This window comes from Vipera berus (genome assembly GCF_964194415.1).
Source record: "Vipera berus genome assembly, chromosome: 3".
NCBI classification, from domain to species: Eukaryota; Metazoa; Chordata; class Lepidosauria; order Squamata; family Viperidae; genus Vipera; species Vipera berus.
In genome coordinates, this window is record NC_138204.1 from 14,039,789 (window position 1) to 14,065,106 (window position 25,318).

The window sequence follows — 25,318 nt, forward strand, 5'->3', positions numbered from 1 at the left end:
CCAACTGTGGTCATAAGTCGAGGACCTCCTGTGGGTCCCCGCCCCCTTTTTTTCAGTTAACCAGAACTACCTGCTCCCTCCCTCCTCTCACCCCAGATCAGGTTCTTTAATGTTTTATGTATTTATGTGGTGCCTTCAAGTCAGTCTTGACTCTTAACTACCTAGAAAAGTTTCTGAGGCTTTCAGTGTTTTCAAAAGCGTTTTGCCATTACCTCCTTCCTAGGGCTGAGAGAGAATGACTGGCCCAAGGTCGCTCAGCTCGTTTTGTGCCTAAGACAGGACTAGAACTCAGTCTCCAGTTTCTAGCTATATGATTGAACTTGCACAATACACGTCATAAACTCTGGCCCATAAGCCGTTTAGTTAGGATCAAAAGACCCAGTGAGTTCAGTAATGCTATAGTTCAGTGTTTTGGGTAAGCCCAGCTAATATATGAAGAAAACTGATGGTTATTTTTCTACCCACTTATTAAAAACTATACCAGTATATCATCTTTTCAGTATTTTCCACCAGTGTTGCTGGTCTTGTAAATTGAAACAGTGAACACTACAATCCACAGGCGCAACAATTTTGTACTCAAAAGGAAATTTATTGAAAATTACAAGATGTCACACTTCTCACTCATCCGATATGTAACGAGAAGACATACCTGAAAAGTTACATGTTACTATACTGTATATGCTATGCATTTAGAGAAATGTAACAGCATATATATCCCTCAAAGTAATGAAACGTACCAATAATGGTTAATATTTTAATATTTTCTCCTAAAAGAACACTACCTGTATTTCTTTGCTAGGGTTCACAAACATAAAACATTTGTGATGCACAAATGATTTTCTTTATTTAAAAAGAATTCAGAACTGGAATGCAACAGATGCTAAGCATAGGTCTGTTTCTCAACAATCATCCATGATGGTTGATTTAAAAGCTACAATGTTATAAAGACATTGTAAGGAGGTTTATCCAGACTGAGGTTCACCAAAGGATGAGATTGGAAGACCCAACATATGCAAGGGTGTCCTGATTGGAGAAGGTTTGCGAAAGGGTGTTTTCAGATGGGGCATATCTGATAAATATTTTCACCAGATGTTTATAAGATTGTCAAGAATGACAGCAAGTATGAGAGATTAATGCACTGCTTTTCCAGTCTACAAAACTGACTGGAGCACAGCCAGAGAGTGGAGAGAATTCATAAGACGGTGTCAGCTCTACCTACTAGAAGTAACCAGTCATACACTACACAATGAATTTCTTAAGAATATCACTGCTGTCATACTTCACTAGGTCATATATTTGGAGCAAGCAACCTACACCATCTTTTCAGATCTTGCAAGAGGACCAAGGTTTGAAGTAAGTGACAACCTGTGCCAGTAATTGCTCTGTACACAAGTAAAACTGACCAGATTCTTACTTAACCTAAAACCTTTCAGCAAACCATTTGAATTTCTTTATGCAGCACGAAAGAGGCCTGGTCACCAGTGTCTTCTGGATGTGGAGTTCCTCTCCTAATTCAGCTGACCATGATGAAATTCGATTTGCAGTGAGCTTTAAAGAAAACAAACAAGACAGGTTGACTTGAAGTAGAATTTATGTGCCTAAATCTTTTGATTCAAATGGAAAGCAGGGTCTGACTGTATGCATTCTTTAACACTTTAATCCATTCTTGTAAAATATTCTCCAGTTCTCCGTAGTCACATACAGAACAGTATAATATGTCTCAGTGTCGGCTGGAGTGGGCAGCTATAATAAATTTAATGAAATAAATCTATCTTCATAGCACACTCTTACAAAAGGTTAAAAGTTAATCTTTTAACATGTCACTTGATTGTTCCGACTGTTGAATTTTAGTGATCTGCACATCTGTAGCTCAGACCAGTGTTCCTTAAAACTTTTTTTTTCCTCCCAGGATCCCTTCCCAATTTTGAAAATTATGGAGGACCCCAAAAACCCAATATATGGGTTATATTCATTGATACTTATCGTATTAAAAATTGAAATGGTCGCATTCATTGTTGCTGCTGTTTCTCACAAATGTTTGATGAGATTTTAATATTGGAGGCTGGCAAGTAACTTTGATTTCCAGGACCCCAGAGACAGTCTTGGGGGACGCCCCAGAGGTGGTTAGACAACACTTTAAGAAACCCTGTCTTAGACCATAGAGTAATATAGCTCTTCTTCTACCAGCTCGGCCTTAATTTAAGAGGCATTCATGTCTTCAGAGGTATTCACAGTCAAAAGTCAAGATAGAAGCCTCGAAAGCATGACTGAACGTCCTTCCCTTTTTAATGTGCATTGCATGCAGAATTTAACTGCAGCATCATGGCCCCCATCTTGGACTTTTTTTACTGTGGAAACCCTGAAAAGATGAGATTGCTGCTACCTCATAGAAACATCTGACTTTTTCAGTGGTGAAAAGCACCTGAACAGGGATTCTGCTCAGACATTCTTGAGGTAAATTCTTTAGAGATGTGACTGTGTTCGTGCATGTAAACAGGTTGCAAACTTGAAACAAAAGTGCTGTGCTGGGAAGATTTACCTATGAACTCTGTCACTGGGTCATGTTCACCTTCTGTCTTAATCGTTCCTGCAATGCTGTCATTTTCCAGAATTGGAAGAAAAAGCTGCACGAAGTCAGAGGTGTACGGAGGAGCAATCACATCCAGTACCTATGAAATCAGAGAGCAGGAAAAGACTGGGCTTCATTGTGGTTGCTACTGTTGTTTTGGGGGCAATAATTTTATTTTAAAACATACAGAAAATAAAATTGCTACACAAAAGACAAAAAAAGAAGATAATTAAGAAAGGGATCACGAAATGGAGAATAACATTTATAATTGTCATAACATTATTTTTCTCGATTTTTTTGACAGTTTCGTTCTTGATTTTTGGAGCCCAACATCAATCTTGTCAAATTCAATTAATTAATCAATCAATTAATTAATTTAGCATTTTGATATGGCCACCCACTCGCTAACAGAGACTCTGAGCAGCTTACAAAAAATAAAAACCCAATAAAAAGGTAAAGGTTCCCCCGCACATGCGTGCTAGTCGTTTCCGACTCTAGGGGCCGGTGCTCATCTCCATTTCAAAGCCAAAGAGCTAGCGCTTGTCCGAGGACATCTCCGTGGTCATGTGGCCAGCATGACTAGACGCCAAAGGCGCACGGAACGCTGTTACCTTCCCACCGTAGTGGTCCCTATTTTTCTACTTGCATTCTTTTTACGTGCTTTCGAACTGCTAGGTTGGCAGAAGCTGGGACGAGTAACAAGCACTCACTCTGTTACGCGGCACTCGGGATTTGACCCGCCAAACTTCCAACCTTCTGATTGACAAGCTCAGCGTCCTAACCCACTGAGCCACTACGGTGGGAAGGTAACAGCGCTCCGTGCGCCTTTAGCGTCTAGTCATGCCGGCCACATGACCACGGAGACGTCCTCGGACAAGCGCTGGCTCTTTGGCTTTGAAACGGAGATGAGCACCGGCCCCTAGAGTCGGAAACGACTAGCACGCATGTGCGGGGGAACCTTTACCTTTAAAAACCCAATATACAAACTGTAAAAGCAATACCCCCCTCCCCAAGAGGGAGGAAAAAAATTAAGAATGTCAACGGACCCACAGGGAGCACCGGTTATACATGCCAGCTTTCAGTGGTATTTCTGCAATACCAAAAACCAAGAAAGACACCCTGAAGTTCCTCTAAGCCAGCAGTGTCCAACATTGGCAACTATTAAGAATCGTGGACTTCCAACACTCCCCAGTCAGCATGGGTGGTTGAATAATTCTGGGAGTTGAAGTTCATAAGTCTTAAAGTTGCCAAGGCTGGACACCCCTGTTCTAAGCAGTTTCCTTTTTTTGTTCCTCACCTACAGACAGAAGTTTTGCCAAATTAAAGCAAACTACTAACATCAATGAAGATATACTCTGAGCACATGATAGCAATGTTTCAATATCTCAGGGGTTGCCACAAAGAAGAGGGAGTCAAGCCATTCTCCAAAGCGCCTGAAGGCAGGACAAGAAGCAACGGATGGAAACTAGTCAAGGAAAGAAGCAACCTAGAACTAAGGAGAAATTTCCTGACTGTTAGAACAATTGATCAGTGGAACAACCTGCCTCCAGAAGTGGAATGCTCCAAAACTGAAAATTTTTAAGAAGAGACTGGACAGCCATTTGTCTGAAATGGAATAGGATTTCCTGCCTGAGCAGGGGGTTGAACTAGATGACCTCCAAGGTCCCTTCCAACTTTATTATTAACTTCTAGGGAGGAGCTCTCTTGACCTCTTTATCCCAACTAAACTTTGCTGTCTCTTGCTTCTCTTTAATGCAGCCCCTCCCTCCTGGGAATCTGGATTACATTTCACCCCATCAGTGCAAATCAATCCATCTGAACATCATTTTAAAACTCTAATTATCCAAATGTTTACTGACCTCAGTCACAAAATATCTGATAAGAGATATATCCGTGTCCAACTTCTCCAGGCATTTCCGGATATAGCTGACCACTGGGAGGACATAGCCACGGCTCAACAAGTGAACCATTCTGTCCAGAAGTGTCTTCTTAAGTTCCAGCTGAGAAAAGAGATGGTCACAGTATGCTTGAAGTCCATGAAGTTGTGTAGCAATTTCCACTGTTAGTGGAGAAAACATTAGGTAAAGGTTTCTCTGACAATCATGTCCAACTCTAGGGCACAGTGCTCGTCTCCGTTTCTTGGCCGAGGGAGCCAGCATTGTCCAAAGACAATTTCCGTGCTCATGTGGCCAGAATGGCCATATACCAAAGGCACACAGAGCGCTGTTACTTTCCCAGTGAAGTGGCACCTATTTATCTACTTGCATTTGCATGCTTTCAAATTGCTAAGTGGGCAGGGGCTGGAGCAAGGACGGGAGCTCATCCCATCGCACAACGCTTGGGGTCTTGAACCAGGGCTGTCAGCTCTCCAGCAGACAAACCTAGGGTATTTAACTGCTGAGCCATTGCGCCCCCAGAGAAAATACTATTCAAGTGCAATTTTTGGCAAGTGGGAGAACCATCTCATAGAATTCATGTTCTTGGCTCCATAGGAAAATAGTTTTATGCTCTGTTTATGACGTGGGTGGAAAAAATATACGCTTGCAGGGTCAAAATGTTTCTAAAGTTTTTTGTGGATTTTTTAAATAGTTATTTTGGGGGTTTAAGAGGTAACATAACCTTGCAGAGCTATTGAAGCCCTTTAACAATCACATGCATTCTTTCCATCAGGAAGTTGGTTGGAGGGATGACATTTGGACAATGAAAACACCCAAATAAAATCGTATCATATATCAATATCATCACCATCACCACCTCACCACCACCTATTTTGGCTCAACCTATTCTGGTGACTCTTTTTAAATTATGTATCTTTTCAAAAAAAAAAATTAAAAAGTCTTTTTTAAAAAAAATATCAGGAGAGGGAGTAAGAAAAGTCTGTGTCAAAGTGCCCTCTACTGATAAAGAAAATAGCTGCAGTGTTTGTTTTTCTAGTAAGAAAATTAGAAAAACAGAAAAAATATCACAACGTGCAAAAATGAAGTAACAGAACAGAATAAAGAGTGGTTTCTCCATTCTGACCCCTACAATTTTTGACTGGGGCTCTTGAAACACTACATAAAGAAGGGTATGACCAGCAAATTCAACTAAAATATAATTTATAGAGTTTTCTTCTGAAGCATCTTCAGTATTCAACTGGAATTGCGGGGAATATTCAGGAATATATCTTTCTTTATCAATATATGGGAACAAAGAGTCTTTTTAACGCATGATGATTTTCCTAGCCAATTATATTAATTATAGACTTTCAAGTAAGGTTGGACTTCACCATTTTTACATTAAATACAAATAATTCTGAATTCTTTCTTATAGATCAGGTTATGAACTTAAGGATTCCCAACCCTTTCCTCTCCTCGGGAACGCTAATTTTACAAGCAGGCACGCTACTTCAGCAACTTCATAAAATGCTCATCTTCAGGATGCCCCATGGAAAGTCTCAACAGTCAAGAATCCCATATTTTTTAGTTGTCATCACCTGTTCCATGACATCAAGCTGAGAGTGCTCAGTCTCAAAAAGTTTGACCAGAAGCTGCAAAACTAAAGGATGGAGCAGTTGGTGGCAGGTGCTGATCTGCAGAGCAAAAAGCCAAATGTTAAGATCTGCATTTCTACTAGTGGACAAGCTTGATTATGAGACAACGAGGACGAGGCAGAAACCTTAAAATGCAGCATACAGGTAGCGCTCGACTTACCACCATTCCTTTGGTGACCTTTCAAAGTTACAATGGCACTGGAAAAAAATGACATGACCATTTTTCACACTTATGACCGTTGCAGCATCCCTGTGGTCATGTGATCAAAATTCAGATGCTTGGCAACTGGCATGTACTTATGACAGTTGCAGTGTCCCGGGATCATGTGATCACCTTTTTGCGACCTTCTGACAAACAAAGTCAATGGGGAAGCCAGGTTCACTTAACAACCGTGTTACTGCAGCGATTCATTTTACAACGGTGGCAAGAAAGGTTGTAAAATGGGGCAAAATTCACTTCAGAATTGTCTCACTTATCAAGAGAAATTTTGGGTTCAATTGTTGCTGTAAGTTGAGGACTACCTTTACATATTAAGAACTTCTGAATTCTTAAAATATAGAATACATACGATTGCCAGTGTACTCATTTATGCCCTCTGGCAAATACAAAAATTGGGTCCTGAATCAGATTTAAGCCACAAGATGAGACTGTGAAATATATTAGCGTATTCCAGTCTACAAGTCAGAAAAATCTTTTGCAGAGATGGTATGAAAGCAATTATCTGTGGATTAAAAAGACAAAGCAAAAGAAAATAAATTCTATCTCATCTTTTTCGTTATAGTGAAACCTGATTACAGATTTTTTAAAAAGAACTATTCAGAGGTATAAATAAAGCTCTTGCAGTAGGATATAATTTTCCTTCAAAACCAGCCTTGATTTAATAAACCCTTGATTTAATAAAAATGGAACTTAGTTAACACACAGGAAATATTTGCCACTTCCACTTTTGTTTTCCCCACTTAGTTTTAGAACTGTGGTCTGAAAAACGGTTTCGCTTCTCTTCAACAGCAAATGGGGATCATATGACCCTGGGACACTGCAACCACTGTAAATGCATGCCAGTTGCCAAATGCCCAAATTTTGATCACGTGACCGTTGTGAAGCTGTGACAGTCCTAAGTGCGATGATAAGTCACTTTTCTCAGGTCCTTTGCAACTTTGAAGAGTTGCTAAACGAATGGTTGTAACTCAAGGACTATCTGAACTGATCCAAAATATTAGTAGTGATAAGGGTATGACATGCACCAGGGTCAATAAACAGCAAAATAAACCATTTCACCAACAGCGCTGATTTAACCTCCCAGCCTCACCGTTTAGGGGACGTCCAATTCTTCAAAGTCTTACAAAAAAGCTAAAAAAATTGGCCTCACCCAGGTCTCTGGGCAAAACGCCATTCCAAAGGGCGGCAAGGAATTTATTTATCATGGCAAACACATACAGGCAGTCCTCAACGTATGACCACAATTTAGCCCAACATTTACATTGCTAAGTGAGAAATTTGTTAAGTGAGTTTTGCCCCATTTTACGACTTTTCTTGCCACATTTGTTAAGTGAATCACTGCTGTTGTTAAATTAGTAACACGGTGGTTAAGTGAATCTGGCTTCCCCATTGATTTTGCTTGTCAGAAGGTCGCAAAAGGGGATCACATGACCCCAGGACACTGCAACCGTCATAAATGTGAGGCAGTTGTCAAGCATCCAAATGTAAATCACATGATCTTGTGTGAAAAATGGTCATAAGTCATTTTTTTTCAGCATCATTGTAACTTTGAACGGTCACTAAGGGGACTGTTGTAAGTCAAGGACTATCCATATAAAAGGTAAAGCAAAGGCTGACTTGTCACTTAGCAAAGCTCAAAAAACTCACCTCATCCAACAGGGCCAAATGCACCGGTGTGTGATCTGTCTGAAGCTGAAAATATCGTGGTTCTGACACCGTCCAGTCAACCCATTTTAATACCCCCATGGCTACAACTGGAAATCTAAGGGGAGCAGAAAGCAGAATAAGCATGCCAAACTGAGGCAAATATTCCCGCTATCTATGACATCATCTTTAATCTACTGTTCAGCGGACATTATTAGAGCAATTATCAGAACGTTCCCTATTAGTTTTTATTTCCAATCAGATCAGTGCAAGGGTTTTTTTTTCCAGTTCAGTCTGAAAACTGACAATTTCACTCAGAAAACCGTAAAGTGCAAAATGATATTAAATAATTCCCCCCAAAAGAGAAAAAATCCCAGAGAAATTATAGGCAGAGAAAACAGAGAATGAGTGCCTTTAAAAGAAGCCGCGTGATTGATTCATATGCAGGGATAAAATGTGGTCGGCTTGTGGATTGTGTAAATCCAAATAACTGCATTTCAGCAGGTTTCAACAGGGTGGGAAGGAGGATAGGGATAAGAGGCTGGCATCTCCTCATCCTTAAATTTTAAAACTCTGTTTAAAAGGCTAGTTTCCCCCCCCCCTAGTGTTTTTCCTGCACGGGCAGTTTCTGCTTTTTTTGATCAACAGAATGTTGATATCTTGGTTGTGACAGGAATTGACTGACCAGCTTGTCACCCAAGCCTGATATATATATATATATATATATATATATTTAATTCCATTTATATCCCGCCCTTCTCCGAAGACTCAGGGCGGCTTACAAGCTTAGCAGTAGCCTTCATTCTATGAATATGCCTGCTTATTAGAGCTTTCATACACCCCCCAAGCGGCATTATTACAAAGTCAGCTTAATTGCCCCCAACAATCTGGGTCCTCATTTTACCTACCTTGGAAGGATGGAAGGCTGAGTCAACCTTGAGCCTGGTGGGATGCGAACCTGCACTAATTGCAGGCAGCTGGTGTTACTTAAGGAGGCATTAGCCCACTGCTCCACCAAGGCTCTTGTATTGTGGTCTGAGAGAGGATGATTGGTCCAAGGTCACCCAGCCAGTTTTTATGTCTAAGGTGGGACTAGAACTCCCAGTTTCCCGGTGACTAGCCCCAAAGTCATCTAGCTGGCTTTCATACCTAAAGCTGGACTAGAACTCACAATCTCCTAGTTTCTAGCCTGGAGCCTTAATTGCTGGACCAAACTGGCTCTCTTCAGAAGGGCAGATATATCTGTGGTAACATTTTTGAACTGACCACAGGCTTACTGAGTTAAGCAAGGGTTATCAAGTCTATGGAGATTCTTAGTCACCCAGGTCATGGTTGTCCCAAAAGTGCTCTTTCGAAAGGCAATTAGACTTTTTTCCCCCTTGGAGACATTTCACTTCTCATCCAAGTCTTCAAGAAAAAAACAAAGTCCAGTTGTTTTTTTGAAAAAAGCACCTTTGGGACAAGGGTTATCAAACTGTGCAAAAACAGCCTTTAAAGACCAACTAGAAAAAGATGAAATACTTTAGGACCAGGACATGGTTTACCTGACAGCAGGAAATGACTCCACTGTGGGGCACTGAGGGAAATTAAGTCATCAACTAATTAATCCATTAGTTATTGCCCAGGATGCTCCCAGCACGGATCTTTCAGTGCTAAGCATACAATGTTTTCCAGGATTAAATTTAGAGTCGGTCAAAGGCAGAGCTTGACTACTTCTGTTCCCTCCACAGCCCTTTCAAGAATTATTCCAGTTGCACGTTCAATTTTCTTCTACAAAACTGAGGATAAGAAACTTTGCTCCCTTTGTGGCTGTCCTTTATCACAAACTCAGATCAACGAGACTGAAACAGTCACCCAGATGATCCTGCAGATTTCACAGGCTTGCTCGCCACAAACACAGATTTAAAATCAGTTTAATTTTAAGCAGAAATTGTACGCCTCCTTAATATTCTGTTTAATGCAAACATTTGCGTTTTTAAGCAAGGCAACCATGCTCTAAGGTGAGGCTTACCTGATGCACTGATACAGGGTACTCAGCTCTGCGACAAGCTCTGAAGCGCCTTTATTCTCATTGCAGCAAAGATTGTGAACTGTTTCAACTGCTTTTGAAGTGGACTTGAGCTCATCTTTATTGATGCTCACCCTCTTGTTCTAAGAAATGTTGAAATAAGGTGCAGGAGACAAAAGGACATTCCTGTTGAAATGCTGATTCGGCACAGCTCTGCTTAGTGAACCTCCCTTAAAGGCATATATTTCTGAGTATGAGTGAGTAGAGGATTTGTTGGGTATTAAGACGGCTCTCCACTTACGACCACCATTGGGACAGAATTTCTGTTGCTAAACAAAGCAGTCGTTAAGTGAGCCATGCTAATTTTATGACCTTTCTGCCATCATTACTAAGCGAATCGTGTGGTCTTTAAGGGAATCTGCTTTCCCCCATTGACTTTGCTTGTTTCAAATTGTTAAAACATATTAAATCTATTTACTGGACTACCTACAATTCTAGCTTAAAAACCTGGTGTCAACACCGCAAACATTGGATGTTTTCGCTTTGACAATACAAGGAGGCAGCCTCTTCCTTTAAATTGTTTTGATCTTAGAATTAGATGAAGCTGGGGGGAGGAGAATGCTACCCCGGTTGTTTTTAATAAGATAAGAAATGGCACCTTACAGAATGGAAGCTTTGCCCTTCAGACTGATTGGGGAATGTGATTCATGACTGCTAATTAGAGGAGGGAACTGTGCCAGATATTAGGTGCTGAAGGGAGGGGAATTCAGATCTTGGCATCTAAACATGCCGTGTCGCTTTGTTCTCATTATTATAGACTTTTTAGAATAAACAATGCCTGAAGGTTCTTTGAAGTGTTTCATTAGTCGGAACCATGACAACTGAATTTCATTTCAACTTAAGGAAAACCTTTCTGATGTAGGATTTGTGGAACAGTCTGTCTTTGGAATTTGTGGATTCTCCATCAGAAAGCTCGAAAGAAGAGGGTGGATAGCCAGCTCTCATGGATGGCTTAACTGGTTTTCCTGGACACTGTAAAAGGCTGGAATAGATGACCCTTTAAGGTCCCTTCCAATGGCACAATTCTATAAAATCCCTTGTAGAGATACAAACACACCTACAAACAAGAATGCAGAATCTGTAGCATAAGTACGCTTTCCAACAACCCTAGTGGTGAAAATGATGGGAATTGTAGTTTAGGAAATCAAAGAGGGGAATCACACTTTTTCATTCCCGCTAAAGTCCCAAACATCTATCATTATCACCCACCATTCAGCTTGTTTGCATTTGTGGAAAAAGTGCAAGAAGAAAAGAAAGAATTAAGACTACTTGAGTCAAGGACCTCTTTTGGTTAAAGAACATGAAAGCTATTTCTGTAAACTTGGAAGTCAAGCATACAGCTTCATTCTAAACCATGAAAGCACATAAAATAACCTACCGTATTTTTCGGACCATAAGACGCACTTTTTTTCCCCCAAAGTGGGGGGGAAAACAAGGGTGCGTCTTATGGTCCGAAGGTGATCCGTATGGCCAGCCCCAACCTCCGCAAGTGAAAGCAAGGGAGATTGCAATTGGCTCCTGCAATCTCCCTGCGGCCCGGCTTTCTCTTGCAAAAGGCAGGCTGAAACGGAGCAAGGAATGCGAATCGCCCGATCTCGCGCTCCTGCGATCTCTGCTCGGTTTCAGCTTCTCTTTGCTACAAGAGAAAGCAGGCTGAAACAAAGCAAGGGAGATTCCCTCGCTCCGTTTCAGCCTGCTTTGTCTTGTAGCAAAGAGAAACTGAAACCGAGCAGAGGAGATCGCAGAAGCACGAGATCGGGCGATTTGCATTCCTTGCTCCGTTTCAGCCTGCCTTCTGCAAGAGAAAGCCGGGCCTCAGGGCTGCCTCCGTAGGTACTGCTCTAACGCGGAGAGGGAAGGACAAAGAGGGAGGGAAGGAAGAAAGAAGGAAAGAAGGAAGGGACAATGGGAGAGGGAGGGAGGGAGAGGGAGAAGAGAAAGAGAAAAATAGAGAGAGAGAAAGGGAGAGAGAGAGAAGGAGAAAGAAAGAGGGAGGGAAACAGAGGAAGAGGGAGAAATAGAGGGAAAGAGAAAAATAGAGAGGGAGAGAAAGAGGGAGAGAGAGAAGGAGAAAGAAAGGGAGGGAAATAGAGGGAGAGAGAGAAAGAGGGAGAGAAAGAAAGGGAGAGACAAGGAGAAAGAAAGAGGGAGGGAAATAGAGGAAGAGGGAGAAATAGAGGGAAAGAGAAAAATAGAGAGGGAGAAGGAGAAAGAAAGGGAGGGAAACAGGGAGAGAGAGAAAGAGGGAGAAATAGAGGGAAAGAGAAAAATAGGGAAAGAAGGAAAGGGAGAGAGAGAAAGAAGGAGAGGAGAAAGAAAGAGGGAGGGGGAGAGAGGGAGAGAAAGAGAAGGAGAGAGAGAAATTAAATTAGTAACATGATTGTTAAGTGAATCTGGTTTCCCCACTAACTTTGCTTGTCAGAAGGTTGCAAAAGGCAATCACATGACCCTGGAACAATGTGACCATCATAAATATGAATCGATTGCCAAGCATCCGAATGTAAATCACATGACCATGGGGATGCTGCAACGGTCATAAGTGTGAAAAATGGTCATAAGTCACTTTTTTCAGTGTCGTAACTTTGAACGGTCACTAAGTGAATCATTGTAAGTCGAGGACTACCTGTACTTTATCATTTTTTTCCTTTTTGGGGGGGGTCAAGTTTTTGACACGTTGCTGGGTGACATTGCCTTGTCCTAAAAGTGGTACAATGGATGAAAAGGTTGAAAAGCCCTGTTTTAGTATACTGGTACTATTTGGTTCAGAATATTTTTTTTCTTGTTTTCCTGCTCTAAAAACTGGGTGCGTCTTATGGTCCGAAAAATACGGTAATTATTATCCTGTTTCAAAGCACCAATTTACTGCTAAATCATCATTCGGCCATTCCAAGTTTACCTTTTTCCATGTTTCCACCACACTAGCTGCATAGGCCAAAATGTGGATATATTTGTGCTTATGGTCCTGATTGATTTTTGCTCCTGGCTTAAACAGTGACAGCATAAAGAGATCTAAAAAAGCGGGAACTCTAATCTGTAGGGAAATGAAACAAAAAACATAACAATAGCTTACGAAAAGCCGTATTTTTTTTTTTTAAAAAAACAAGCACTGATTATGTGTCAAAATACTTTCATTGCCAAGAAGGTGAATTTTGGAACTAAGATTAAGTATTATGTTTAGATTATGACTCTTGATACTTAAACGGTTATATACCTTCATTAGATGTTAAGTGAATCTGGCTTTCCCATTGACTTTGATTGTCAAAAGGTTGCAAAAGGTGATCACATGACCCCGTCATAAATATGAGAAATTATGCAACAGCTGCCCAAAACATCCAAAAGACAAGAGGAACGCAGTGTCTACAGAACATGGTGACATTATCATGTTACAAAACAAGATGAAGATAAATGTTGGTCCCCCTTAGAGACGGCTGGATGGCCAAGGCTCTCAGGCCGCCAGAGATCCTTTGAAGCGACGGTTGGACCAAGGAAAGAAATCATTGTTCTGGCACAACAGGGCAGAATTGCACTCCTGACTTGAAAAGTAGATAGTGGAATGAATACATGTGTAGATTTCACCTTGCGTCTTGGATGGTTCTGACATCAGAAATAAGGAGGACCCATTCATCTCCTTTGACTCTAATTCAAATTACAATGACAATGATCATTCCTTAGATCAGCATTTCTCAACATTGGCAAATTTAAAATAGGTGCATTTCAACTCCCCAAATCCCCCAGTCTGCATGATAGACCAGAGTTGGCTGGGGAATTCTTGGGATTTAAAGTCCACCTATCTTAAAAGTTGTTAAGATTGAAAAACTCTTTGATTCCTCTCTCTGCTATCCAGCAGAAAAAGGAAACTAACCTCAGAAATAAACATTTCTACTCTGAGAGAACTACCATGTATTTTGAAACGGCTAGTGAACCATATCTAAATCACTTTTGCTTCTTAACTGGGAGGCTTGAAGAAGTCTAGGCTTTTTCCTAAGAGAGGCTGCCACTAACCAGTTCTACAGGAGGAGGATCCATGCTTGTGAACATCTTGAAGAGGACTGTGATGTCTGCTGGATTCAGAGCTCCTTTTGACAGCATGGCACCAAGGGCTTGGCAGGCACGGGGATAGGAAGCTGCAGTGCCCAACGCTAGGGTGATCTGACTGGCATCATGCCCTCTTTAGGAGATCAAGGAAGAACAAGAGACAGAGCAAGCTTGCTTTAGAAAAGCTTCAGAAGAAGAGGTAACAGATCACCAATAATAGTGGAGAACTACTGAGTAATCTCCTAAAAATCTTTGGCATGTTAAGAGCCAAACAGAATCGATTGTTATGTATGGACAAAATGCAGAGGAGATTCAGTTGCTCACATTAGGTTTGGACCTCACAACTGTTAATCATTAAGTAGACCAGATATACTTAGAATGTAACCTATGTCCATCCATATGTCCGTCTGTCCGTCCATCCATCCATCCATCCATTCATCCATCTTTATATATTGCCCCAATCTAAGAGACTGGATAATATGACATTTAAATTTTGCGGAAACAAATAGATGATTGCCTACAATTTCCAAGTCAAAAGCCTGCTAAAACTGAACTGTTTTCAGTGTTCTTTGAAAAGTCTTAAGAAAAGGAGATAGGTACACCTCTCAGGGCTGTGGATTTTATAAGAGCCTTGGTGGAGCAGTGGGCTAATGCCTCCTTAAGTAACACCAGCTGCCTGCAATTATTGTAGGTTCACATCCCACCAGGCTCAAGGTTGACTCAGCCTTCCATCCTTCCGAGGTAGGTAAAATGAGGACCCAGATTGTTGGGGGCAATAAGCTGACTTTGTAATAATGCCGCTTGGGGGGGGGGGTGAAAGCCCTAATAAGCAGGCATATACATAGAATGAAGGCTATTGCTAAGCACATTTGATTTGTGCTTAGATTGTATGCCGCCCTGAGTCTTCGGAGAAGGGCGGGATATAAATGGGATTAAAATAAAAATAAAAACAATAATGGAGGGATCACAATTAAGATCTGCCTTCTGGTCAACCTCCCATAAGTGAGACCTTAAGTAGATTCTCTCTAGATCAGTTTCTCAATCTTGGCAACTTTAAGATGTGTGGGCTTCAACACCCAGAATTCTCTAGCCAACGTACTGGATGGGTAGTTCTGAACACACATCTTAAAGTTGCCAAGGTTGAAAATACTATTCTAGGTATCTGAACAACATGGACAGAATCCAAGGAAAGACAATTTGTGACAAGCAGGTCTTATTGTAAAGTTTTAGATACTATTGCACCTAAGAAATGTGGAAGTATGAAAGAATCTGGAACTCAGAAAAAAACAACTCTACAAATTTGTATTTCTAAATTACCAATTTTAACATAAATTGTATGCCTAATAATCTGCCAGTTATGAGGGTGCGCACAGGGGCACAAGCAATGTCACCTTGAAAGTACACGATCTGTTACCATTTGCCATATAGATAGCCTGGTGCACCTGATGTTCTTTGGATGACATGCTGTGCTTGGCATAACATTTTGTATGATTTTCAAGCGAAATTTAAATTGGGGGGTGGTCATGCTTAGAATTGGATCAAGCATCTTTTTTTTAATGGGTTAGAATTATCCTACGGCATGCAACCAAAGAGGGCCACAAATTAAATTGAAAAAGAAGTGAAGCAAAAAACCTTACTTCTCATGAGCAAATCGCTGGACTTCTTGAGCAATTCTACGCACAGCAGAGCCCCCTTGTTCTTCTTGTGCTAACATGGACATGATAGCTTGAGCAAAGAGATACGTGTGTTCACCATGGCACACCATTTTCTGCAAATACATTATCACAGATCACCTTCAGAAACATGAAGGTGTCTTAACAGGAAGGGGTAATTATATTGTTCAGTCTATAGAAGAACACACAAACACCACCAAACAGTTCAGAACTTCCATTTAAACCACATTTCATTTAAACTGAACTATCAGTGCTGAAAATTTGGCACTGTTTCCAGCCAGTCTGGGGTGGGAACCCATAAAAGCGTTAACATAAGCAGTCGAATAATCCACATGGCTTTTAAGAAAGGAAGTAACATCATTTCTTCCAACCCCAGGAGGGGGAAAAAACTTGGAAGTCTAGGCTCTGCCAAAAGACGTTCCCTACCCATCATTCTATTTACCCATCACCCACTAATAATTGTCACTTAAGATTGACCATCTTTTATTTAAGTAGTCAAATAAAATTGTTTTCAATATTGTTTTTATTACTTTTTTATTGTTCATCTGTAGACCTTCCTTCCTCTGTACACCGCCCCGAGTCCCTCGGGAGAAGGGCGGTTTATAAAAACTAATAAATAAAATAAATAAATAAATAAAAACAAAAAGCAAAAATATTCCTTTGGATAAAACTATCGTTTGGAGTTACATAGCCTTCTTCTTTCCTGTTATGTCCAAAGCTCTGAAGTTCAAAGTTTACCTGTCCCTCTGCTGGACAGCATATAATTGACACTTTAGCTTCTGCCTTCAAATACAAAGCCCAACATGAATGATGAACTTGAAAAAGAAATACTGCTATGGGACAGTTGGCAGGTAATCAGCCGGAAAAAGCCCAGCTCCTGAGAAATTTCTCCTTTACCTTACGGGAAACATGGAGGAACGACACCTGGAGGTTCTCACCCTGACGCTTCAGGAAGAACATGGGCACCCACCAACATGAGGAACAGCACTTGCTGCTGGCTAGAAAATTACAGACCTCCTTGATCTAATGCTCCTTCTTGCAATGTCTACCCTTCCAGCAAGTGATCTATGTGAAGACTGAATGGTTTGGTCCCTGTGCCATTAAAAATAATAAGACTAGAATTCTATGGGGACCTGATGGGAGTTTCTTGAGAGACTAGAAGTAAAAAGAAGAAAAAAAAAGAAAAGGAAAGAAAAGGGTACAAACTCACAGCAAACTCTGGTAGATTCTTCTCCAGATTTTCTTCTCCGCCATCTAAGATAGTAGCCAGAGAGGTCCGCAGTACACGAGAAAAAACTTCCAACTGCTGGCAAGCTGTTGATACACTGGTGATCTCCCCTTGGTATCCAGCATCGGAGATAAGCTGCAACCAACCAAAGGATTACCAACTGAGATAGTAGCAGTTTTGCAATCCGAGAGGATTCATTCATCACTATCACAAATACCATTTTACTTAATTAAGTATGTAGAGTAAGACTGAGACCCCACTTCAGTACCTAGGGGATGAAAATCAAGAAATAGAAAATTTGATTTCTTCCTGGTTCAGCAGCAGCAGGAAGAGAAGGGGGGATGGGAAAGAGGAGGGGAAGGAGAAGGAAGATTATAAGAATTAGAATTAGTAGAAGGAGGAGGAGGAGGAAATAAAAACACATTCACATTGAGTATGAGTCAATCTTCTTGGCAGTATTGCAGAAGAGATTTGCCACTGCTTTTCTTTGGGGAGTTTTTTTTTTTAAATTCCAAGTCCATTCTGTAAAATCTGGAAATCTCAGAAGATCTCTCAGCCGAGTACTAAGCAGATCCAACTCTGCTTTACAGCCAGGGTTGGCTAAATCCTGCCACCAACTCCACTGGCAGGCATATACATAGAATGAAGGCTACTGCTAAGTTTGTAAAGCCGCCCTGAGTCTTCGGAGAAGGGTGGGATATAAATGGAATAAAAATAAAATAAAATAAATATTTCAGAGCAAATATTATATATTGGAAACTAGAAATAGTTTGGCCTTTAAGAATTTCTCCATTATTTAGATACATGGATGAATGTATGCAGAACTTCTTGCAATATGACAATAGATAAGCTCACATTCCCTGTGGCAATCTTTTGTGCACCTTATTCAACCACAAACATAGCAATATAATGAATGCCCCAAAGACTTATTATGCAACTGTATTCCTAACATGTTAGCCTCCCCAATCTACTCACAAATTTTCATGAAAAGAGGAGAGAGCTGACAAGCTTTCTAGTTGAATGAAAGGACTGTATTTACCTTGACAGTAAAGTTCAGCATGAGACAGTCAGGATGAGCTTCAGCCAGCTTGTAAAAGAGGTCTCGCCATGTTGTGTGTGCTATCATTTGCTCGAGCCATGCTGGAGTCTGTCAAAAAACAGAGCAACAGAGCAATATGGGCCAGGCGGTTGAAAAAAAATCAACCTGTGCTTTTAGAACAGTTTTAAAAGTGTCCAAAGAAAAACATAGAATTGACACAAGTGTTTACTGCCTCAAGCACTCTTTGCTACTCACTTCACAGACAATTTACAAACCATCTATGGCCAGATCAGGTGACACACTGCCACGTCTTGTCAAGGCCAAGCAGTTAGTCATACAATACTAAGCATGGTGAATTTTAAACCTGGTTTCTTTTTTAATGGCTTAGGTACATATGATGTCATTTGCCCACCTGTCACTCAGCAAAACTCAACCCACTTGGTAAATATGTGGTTCAAAGTACCGTACAAAGCCCAAACATGTATTATTTCAGAGAAAGATTAAGTGTGTGGCCTGATAACTGGCATGTAAGGGGAAAAATGCAGATAAGGTACAAACGGCAATGTATATATCTTTTCTATAAGGACCAAACTAATAAGGTACTGAATACAACAGCTTCCAAGTTTTGCTAGCCCACAAAAGAGGCAGATGCATTTCTATTCAATTGTATGGAAAAGCACAACTGATGTCCACATGGGAAGTCTGGGAAAGCAACCTAAAGCTGCTCACAGGTTGTTGGGGTTTTTTCCCGGGGGGGGGGGGGGTGTTGTCTGCTTGCCTTGAAAGACATGGTGCTATATAGGTTCACTGTCAGTTTTACCCCAGGAGCAGGAATGAAACTGTTATTTTTAATTTAAATTTTAATTTAAAATGTTTTGTCAGCTGTCCTGGAAAAAAACACTGTTTTGTAAGATGAAGTAACAGTTAAATAAATGAGAAATCTGTGTGTTTTGAGAACAATTTGTGTTGGAAGGCCCCCCTCCCCCCAAACCACCACAAAAGTTTCTGAGTTTCCAATTATATTCTCCTCTGAACTTGAGAAAGACTGCTGTTATCCCACTTGGAAGGCTAAAGTTTTTCAAGTTACCTCTCCCTCCTCTGTGAAAATGGAATCTGCTTTACGTGGATCAAAGTGTTTAATCAGCAAACTTTTTAAGTGGTTTTCCACGGTTTCCTGGACGTGAATAGGTTCAACACCTGCAATAAAAGATAATCACTACAGATTTCATGCAGCACAACCGTCACAACTCTCACACTATCCTTTTGGGCAAAACAGCACAGTCCTTTAATGAAATTCAACTTGGAGGCAGCTTCAGAACATGTTGATTTTACAAATAATTTGATTCAGCACCACTAATTCTGACACGATGTTTGCAGCACATGCTCAAATGTTAGGTGCAGGTAAGTCCTCAATGTATGACCACAATTTAGCCCATTAATGTTGCTAAGCAATGCAGTTGTTGAAACGAGTCATGCCCCGTTTAATAAGCTTTTTTGCCACAGTTATTAAGCAAACTGCTGGTGTGGTTAAGTTAATCTTAGGGTATATTAAAGCAAATCTGGCTTCCCCCATTGACTTTGCTTTTCGGAAGCCAGCTGGGAAGGTCACAGAATGGTGATCACATGACCCCAGGACGGTGCAGCCGCCATAAATACATGCCCATTGCCAAGCACTTGAATTCTGATCACGTGACCAAGGGGGATGCTGTGATGGTTGCAAGTATGAGAACTGGCCGTAAGTCCCATTTTTCAGTGCTGCTGTAACTTTGAACAGTCAAGTGAATGCTTGTTAAGGACTATCTGTACTCATTTATGTACAGACAATTTTAAATCATAGAGATGTGTAGTTGCTGCACCCAACAGGACTCAAAGAACAGACAAATATTTCTAGAGTGTCTGATACGAAGCTAAAACTGTAAACAGATGGTCTCATGTTTTATCATTTGAGACACGCTATGACTGGTTGGTTTGTATATTTCGACCGTGGGGTCTTAGTGGGGAAAAAAAAAGCTGCAGTCCCAAAGCAAATTACCTGTCTGAATAAGCCATTCAGCCAAAAGATTTACTGTCTGAGCCACAGCAGTGTAATTCTCCGATAAGAGCTGAATCACATTCTCTGGAGAACCACCTGCTTGGAAGTACCTGTGAACGGATGCAAATCCTCATTTAAGAAATTCCTAGAGCAGCATTTCTCAACCCTGGCAGCTTTAAAGTTTGTGGACTTCAACTCCCAGAATTCCCCAATCAGCAATCTGGGAATTGATCTACTCACCTTAAAGTTCCAAGGCTGAGAAACACTGTCCCAGAAAATCAGAGATACCAGAGCTCAAGGCAGAACAGCTAATTCCTCAGCCAGTTATTGTACCCACAATCCCCCTTTCCAACCACAATGCCTGAATTGATATGCACTTACCGCTTTAAAGTATTAAAAATGGAGGGCTCCATGATGTAATCTCGGGTGGAAAATTTGTGAAGGCATTCCTGCTGGACCTCAGCATCATCCTCGCCTCCATATTCATCATCCTGCTGTTTGGAGGAGTTAAAATTGTCAATATTATTTTCACCACCACTTTGGATTCCTTTTGTGTGAAAACAGATAGCAACGTTAGCTTAAGCATGGAGCTACTATGTAACTGGGGTTCTGGAGTCTTAAAGATGCTAATGGCAGCCAGATTTCTGTACCTTAGGATAACCATGCCTCAAGTTATGGTAGACGAGGGCAAATTGTAGTCTCAAGTTTTAGCTCTGGGTTTTCCAGCACTTTGTCCTTGCTAGGTGGCTGAAATTATTCGGGAGGAATTGAAATGCCCAACCTTCTCAACATCTTCTATGCAACATCTTGAATCTACACTCAGACAAAAGTATCAAAAGGAAGTCTGATCAACCAATCAGCACGCAGGACACTCATCTCAGCACAATGTGTAGTTGAGATTTGGGAGGTGTGCACATCGGCCACTCTGCAACCATCTTCAACCTATGTTTATATAGCCATCAACTCCTTTGCCACATAGATATGCATCAACGCCTACATACAGTGGTGGACAAGTCTAAATCAAGCCTTAGTTAACAATCTACCAAAGGCTACCCATCTGCACGCTATGGTGAGATTGTAAGAAGTCAAAAGTGACCAAAACAGTAGAGATTGTCCTTGACTCACAACTGCAGTGGATCCTGCCTGTTCCGGTCATAAGTCATGATAAAATGGGTCACCCATATGACACCCAATTTTATGATCTCTTTTGTGGAAGCTGATAAATGAATGCATAGCCATTAAGTGAACCAATTGTTTGCTATGGGATGGCTTTGATAAAAACCCAAGGTAAAATTTGCCACACGATTTTTTGGCAAAAATGTCATAAAATGTGGTCATGTGGCTATCCAAATCCAACCTTGTACTCATTTTTTTCTTTGCTTAGGCCTGTCCCTTCTGAACCTCTGAATGGGATTTGTATTCAAGTGAGTTTACCCAGGACCAAAATCTGAAATTAGTGCCTTTTTTAAAAATGCCACAGTTGATGTAGCTGTTTCCAGACTCTTTCAGAGGACCATATCCCATTACAACAGCCTAGCCAAAAGAAGGCCCACCCACAATGATTCATCAGGCCCCCAGGCAGGAATTGTTGTGGCAAGTCTGGAATGTTTTAAAATGTTTTTCCTCGGGTTAAAAAGAAGGCCAACTCTGGTGATTATGTGGTCGCCCTGAAGTAGTTTTCTTTATCAACAAAAAGGGTCTGCTATTTTTTAAATTTCCCAGTCCAAACAATATTCCTGGAATTTTCTGGTTGTCTCTCATTCGACCAGATCTGGCCTGCTTGGTTTTTTCAAGATCAACCAAGTGTAACTTCATGCTGCCACTTTCTGAGACACACTCTCAGAAGACAAACCTTGAGGACCTCCTCAGGGAGTTGACTTTGGACCCCCACATCAGTTTGGGTTCTGCTATAAAAGGTAAAGGTTCCCCCGCACATGTGTGCTAGTCGTTTCCAACTCTAGGGGCCGGTGCTCATCTCCGTTTCAAAGCCGAAGAGCCAGCGCTTGTCCAAGGACGTCTCCGTGGTCATGTGGCCGGCATGACTAGGTTTAGGTTTAGGTTTTATTATATTTATATACCGCCCTTCTCCCGAAGGACTCAGGGCGGTGAACAGGGCACATATAAAAAATACAAAATACAAAAATTAAAAATTAAAAAAGAATTAAATAGTAGCCCAGCTAAAACAATCAATAACAATATAAAAATCCCCAAAGGTGCACAGAACGCTGTTACCTTCCAACTGTAGTGGTCCCTATTTTTCTACTTGCATTTTTAGGTGCTTTCGAACTGCTAGGTTGGCAGAAGCTGGGACGAGTAACAGGCGCTCACTCTGTTACGTGGCACTCGGGATTCGACCCACCAAACTGTCCTAACCCACTGAGCCACCACATCCCTGATGGGTTCCGCTATAATTATTCCTAAAGGACCATATAAGAAGCAGAATGTTCTTCTCTTGGCTTCAGTGAAAAGGGGGTGGCTTTGTGTGAGAAGAGGTCTTATAACTCTGCAGACTACAGGTTGTCCTTGATTTACAAGCACAATTGGGAGCAGAATTTCAGTTGCTAAACAAGATGGTTGTTAAGTGAGCCATGCCCAACTTTATGACTTTTATTGCCACAGTTGTGAAGCAAATCACTCCAGTTAAATGAATCACACGACTGTTAAACAAATCCAGCTTCCCCCACTGATTTTACTCCTCGAAAATCAATGTTTTGTTGCAAGCATACACACACACGTACACGCATGTGCACGTGTGCACAATATGCACAATATGCTATGCATATGGGCAATAGGGTATACACGCACAAAGGCAAAATATATGGTACACGTGTGTATGTATGTATGTATAGGCATACAAAATATATTCGAAAAAGCCGATCCTGCACTTGTAAGGAAACGAGAGAAACGTGTCCTGTAGGTGCCCGCGCGCAAAAGCCCAATCTGCTATATACACGCGCATAGATGCCTTGCAACAAAATGTGCTTTTTGGCATATTGCAGCTGTGGCTAGTAGACATAGCAACGGATGCGGGCGCGTGCTTGCCGGGGTGGGGTCTGATAAAATCTGCCGGGATTTAGAGGACCCGATCCGGGCGCCGCTTTTGCCCATCCTCGGCAGAGCGACCCGCGGCGGCGGCGGCGGAGCCCGAGGCCGCTCGGCCACGTCTTCCTCACCCCTGCTCCATCGGCGTCGTCGCCCCACTCCGCCGCGCCGCCCCCGAAGTACTCCGGCTCCTCCATCCGCTCCACTCGCCTCCCGCTCCGGCTCCGGCAATGGCGCGGCCGCAGAGATGCGAAAAGCGTAGAGGCGCACCTCCCACGGCACGCCGGGGTTCGCCTTAAGCCTCCGAGGCGGCGCTGAATGGCGCTGCCAGGTGAACCCGGGCTTTTCCTTGGCGCGCCTCGTGGGAAGGCGGTTCACGAGCAAAGCCCCGGAGAGGAGCAAAGGTTCGCACCGCAAATGCGAGTTGTTTCGCCCCAGTGCCCGTCTTTGCTTCCTAATTCTGCGAGCTGAAGTATTCTGATATCTTTCCTAGGGCAAGTTCTAAAGACCTGGAACGTTTTTTCCCAGCCTCGTTTTGCAGTTGCTTGTAGAGCCGAGTTTCCCAACCTTATCCCCGGAAGATGTTGCGGACTTCAATTCCCAGAATCCCTCAGCCAGCCTGAGGAAGACTGCTCTAAAAAATGCAAACAGTAACGTGCTACTTTGTGAGAGTAATTGGGCTTTGGTATGATATTATTTCCTGGCAGGGCAGAGCTGTTATGATTTGAGTACTTTCCTTGACGACCTGTCCTGCTATCTTACCTGAGTTCCACGTATTACATTTGTTACATTATAACTCTTAATAAAGTGTATGGTTTGATCATCGTTGAATAGCATGGGTATCAACACCCTGATTTTTGTTCTGTAATTACTATATATTGGGGAAATGCAAGTTTCAGTGTGAAGTTTCATGACACCCGTTTTGTTCTTGGAGAGCGAGCGATGATATATAGCAATTTGAGAGCTGGCTCGTCAGTTGTGCTAAGTCATTATCTTTAAATATTACGGTTTGTTGAAGTCATCAAAATTGACTTAAGTCTGTGCATTGTGTTAGCCATAAAACTTCAATGTCTAGCTTCATTAATTACGCTAAGCTCAGTTACAGACTACAGCCTGCATTTAATATTTGGATTTATATACCGCCCCTTGGGAGAGGGGCGGTATATAAATCCAAATAATAAATAAATAAATATGGGGGCTGAGAAAGGCTTGGAAAGAGAGCCAAATCAGACTCAGATTGCCCCGAGAATATTATTGACATTGTCTGCAAGGTAGAATTTGATCGTTCACAGCATCACTCCTTCAAATTAGCACAAGACCAAAGCAACTTCCCCACATCTTTCTGCTTTCTGAAAGTTCGAAATTCAGATAAGGATATTGAGAGTTATTCCACCATATTTCATGGGAAAGAAGATCAGAATTAGAAACAGCAACAGCATCTCCCCAGATTACTAGATGTGTAGCTTCATAAACTTTTAGTTTTATAAAAGTTTGGACTTCTTTATTCAATTCGAAGTTCCTCCTAAAAATGCTTCGCTTATAGGAAGCTGAAATGCCCTAGCATTCGAAGAGGAAAGAAGACGTCTTCTCTTAACTTATCTATCTCTATGAGGGCTAGAGGTCGCCGCGGAGAGTTCTGGGTAAAAGCGGTTCTCGACTGTTAGGCGGCTCACAGCAAAGAGAGAGCGCTTCCGTTTATTCCAACAATAGTTCCGGCACCAAAGATCCCTTTGCTTTCTAATGGGCTGTGCTGACGCGTGCGGGTATTCCATTAGAGTGGTATTCCCTTAGTGATTCATTCCCGCAGGCAAACTCACGATGTAAAGAGGCAACCCATTTGAAACCTGAAGTTAATAATTCTTGAACCTTAGCCTTTCTGTGTGTCTTCCAAACTTGCGTGCTACAAGCGGTGATTGGTGGTCAGGAGAGAATGGGGCCGCCTCCGCAGGGACGGAGTGATAAAAAAGGGTACTTTTAAAGGAGCCGTGTGCCCGTTCTGACCCTGCAGTCATTAGCATTTATTTATTTATTTATTTTAATCACATTTATATCCCGCCCTTCTCCGAAGACTCAGGGCGGCTTACAATTTAAAGCACAAATCAATGTGCTTAGCAATAGCCTTCATTCTATGTAGGTTCGCATCCCACCAGGCTGAAGGTTGACTCAGCCTTCCATCCTTCCGAGGTAGGTAAAATGAGGACCCAGATTGTTGGGGGCAATTAAGCTGACTTTGTAA

The 25,318-nt window shown here is 41.7% G+C and overlaps 1 protein-coding gene across 2 annotated transcripts; it reads right to left on the minus strand.

The window, feature by feature from the left end:
• Nucleotides 1-574: 574 nt before the first annotated feature.
• On the minus strand, nt 575-23,523 carry NELFCD (negative elongation factor complex member C/D). Of its 2 annotated transcripts, none has more exons than XM_081324470.1 (15): nt 23,214-23,523; nt 20,422-20,531; nt 20,041-20,150; nt 19,096-19,205; nt 18,009-18,116; nt 16,952-17,104; nt 15,706-15,836; nt 14,036-14,201; nt 12,930-13,064; nt 9,977-10,116; nt 7,969-8,083; nt 6,045-6,140; nt 4,429-4,569; nt 2,540-2,669; nt 575-1,548 (listed from the first exon to the last, which is right to left on the minus strand). In XM_081324470.1, exons 1-15 carry the CDS (start codon nt 23,277-23,279, stop codon nt 1,514-1,516), a joined length of 1,746 nt encoding a protein of 581 aa, XP_081180596.1. In that variant the 5' UTR covers nt 23,280-23,523; the 3' UTR covers nt 575-1,513. The 2 variants fall into 2 exon arrangements, with proteins under 2 accessions (XP_081180596.1, XP_081180595.1); XM_081324469.1 differs by having other exon boundaries at nt 20,422-20,534; nt 23,214-23,520.
• Nucleotides 23,524-25,318: the final 1,795 nt, after the last annotated feature.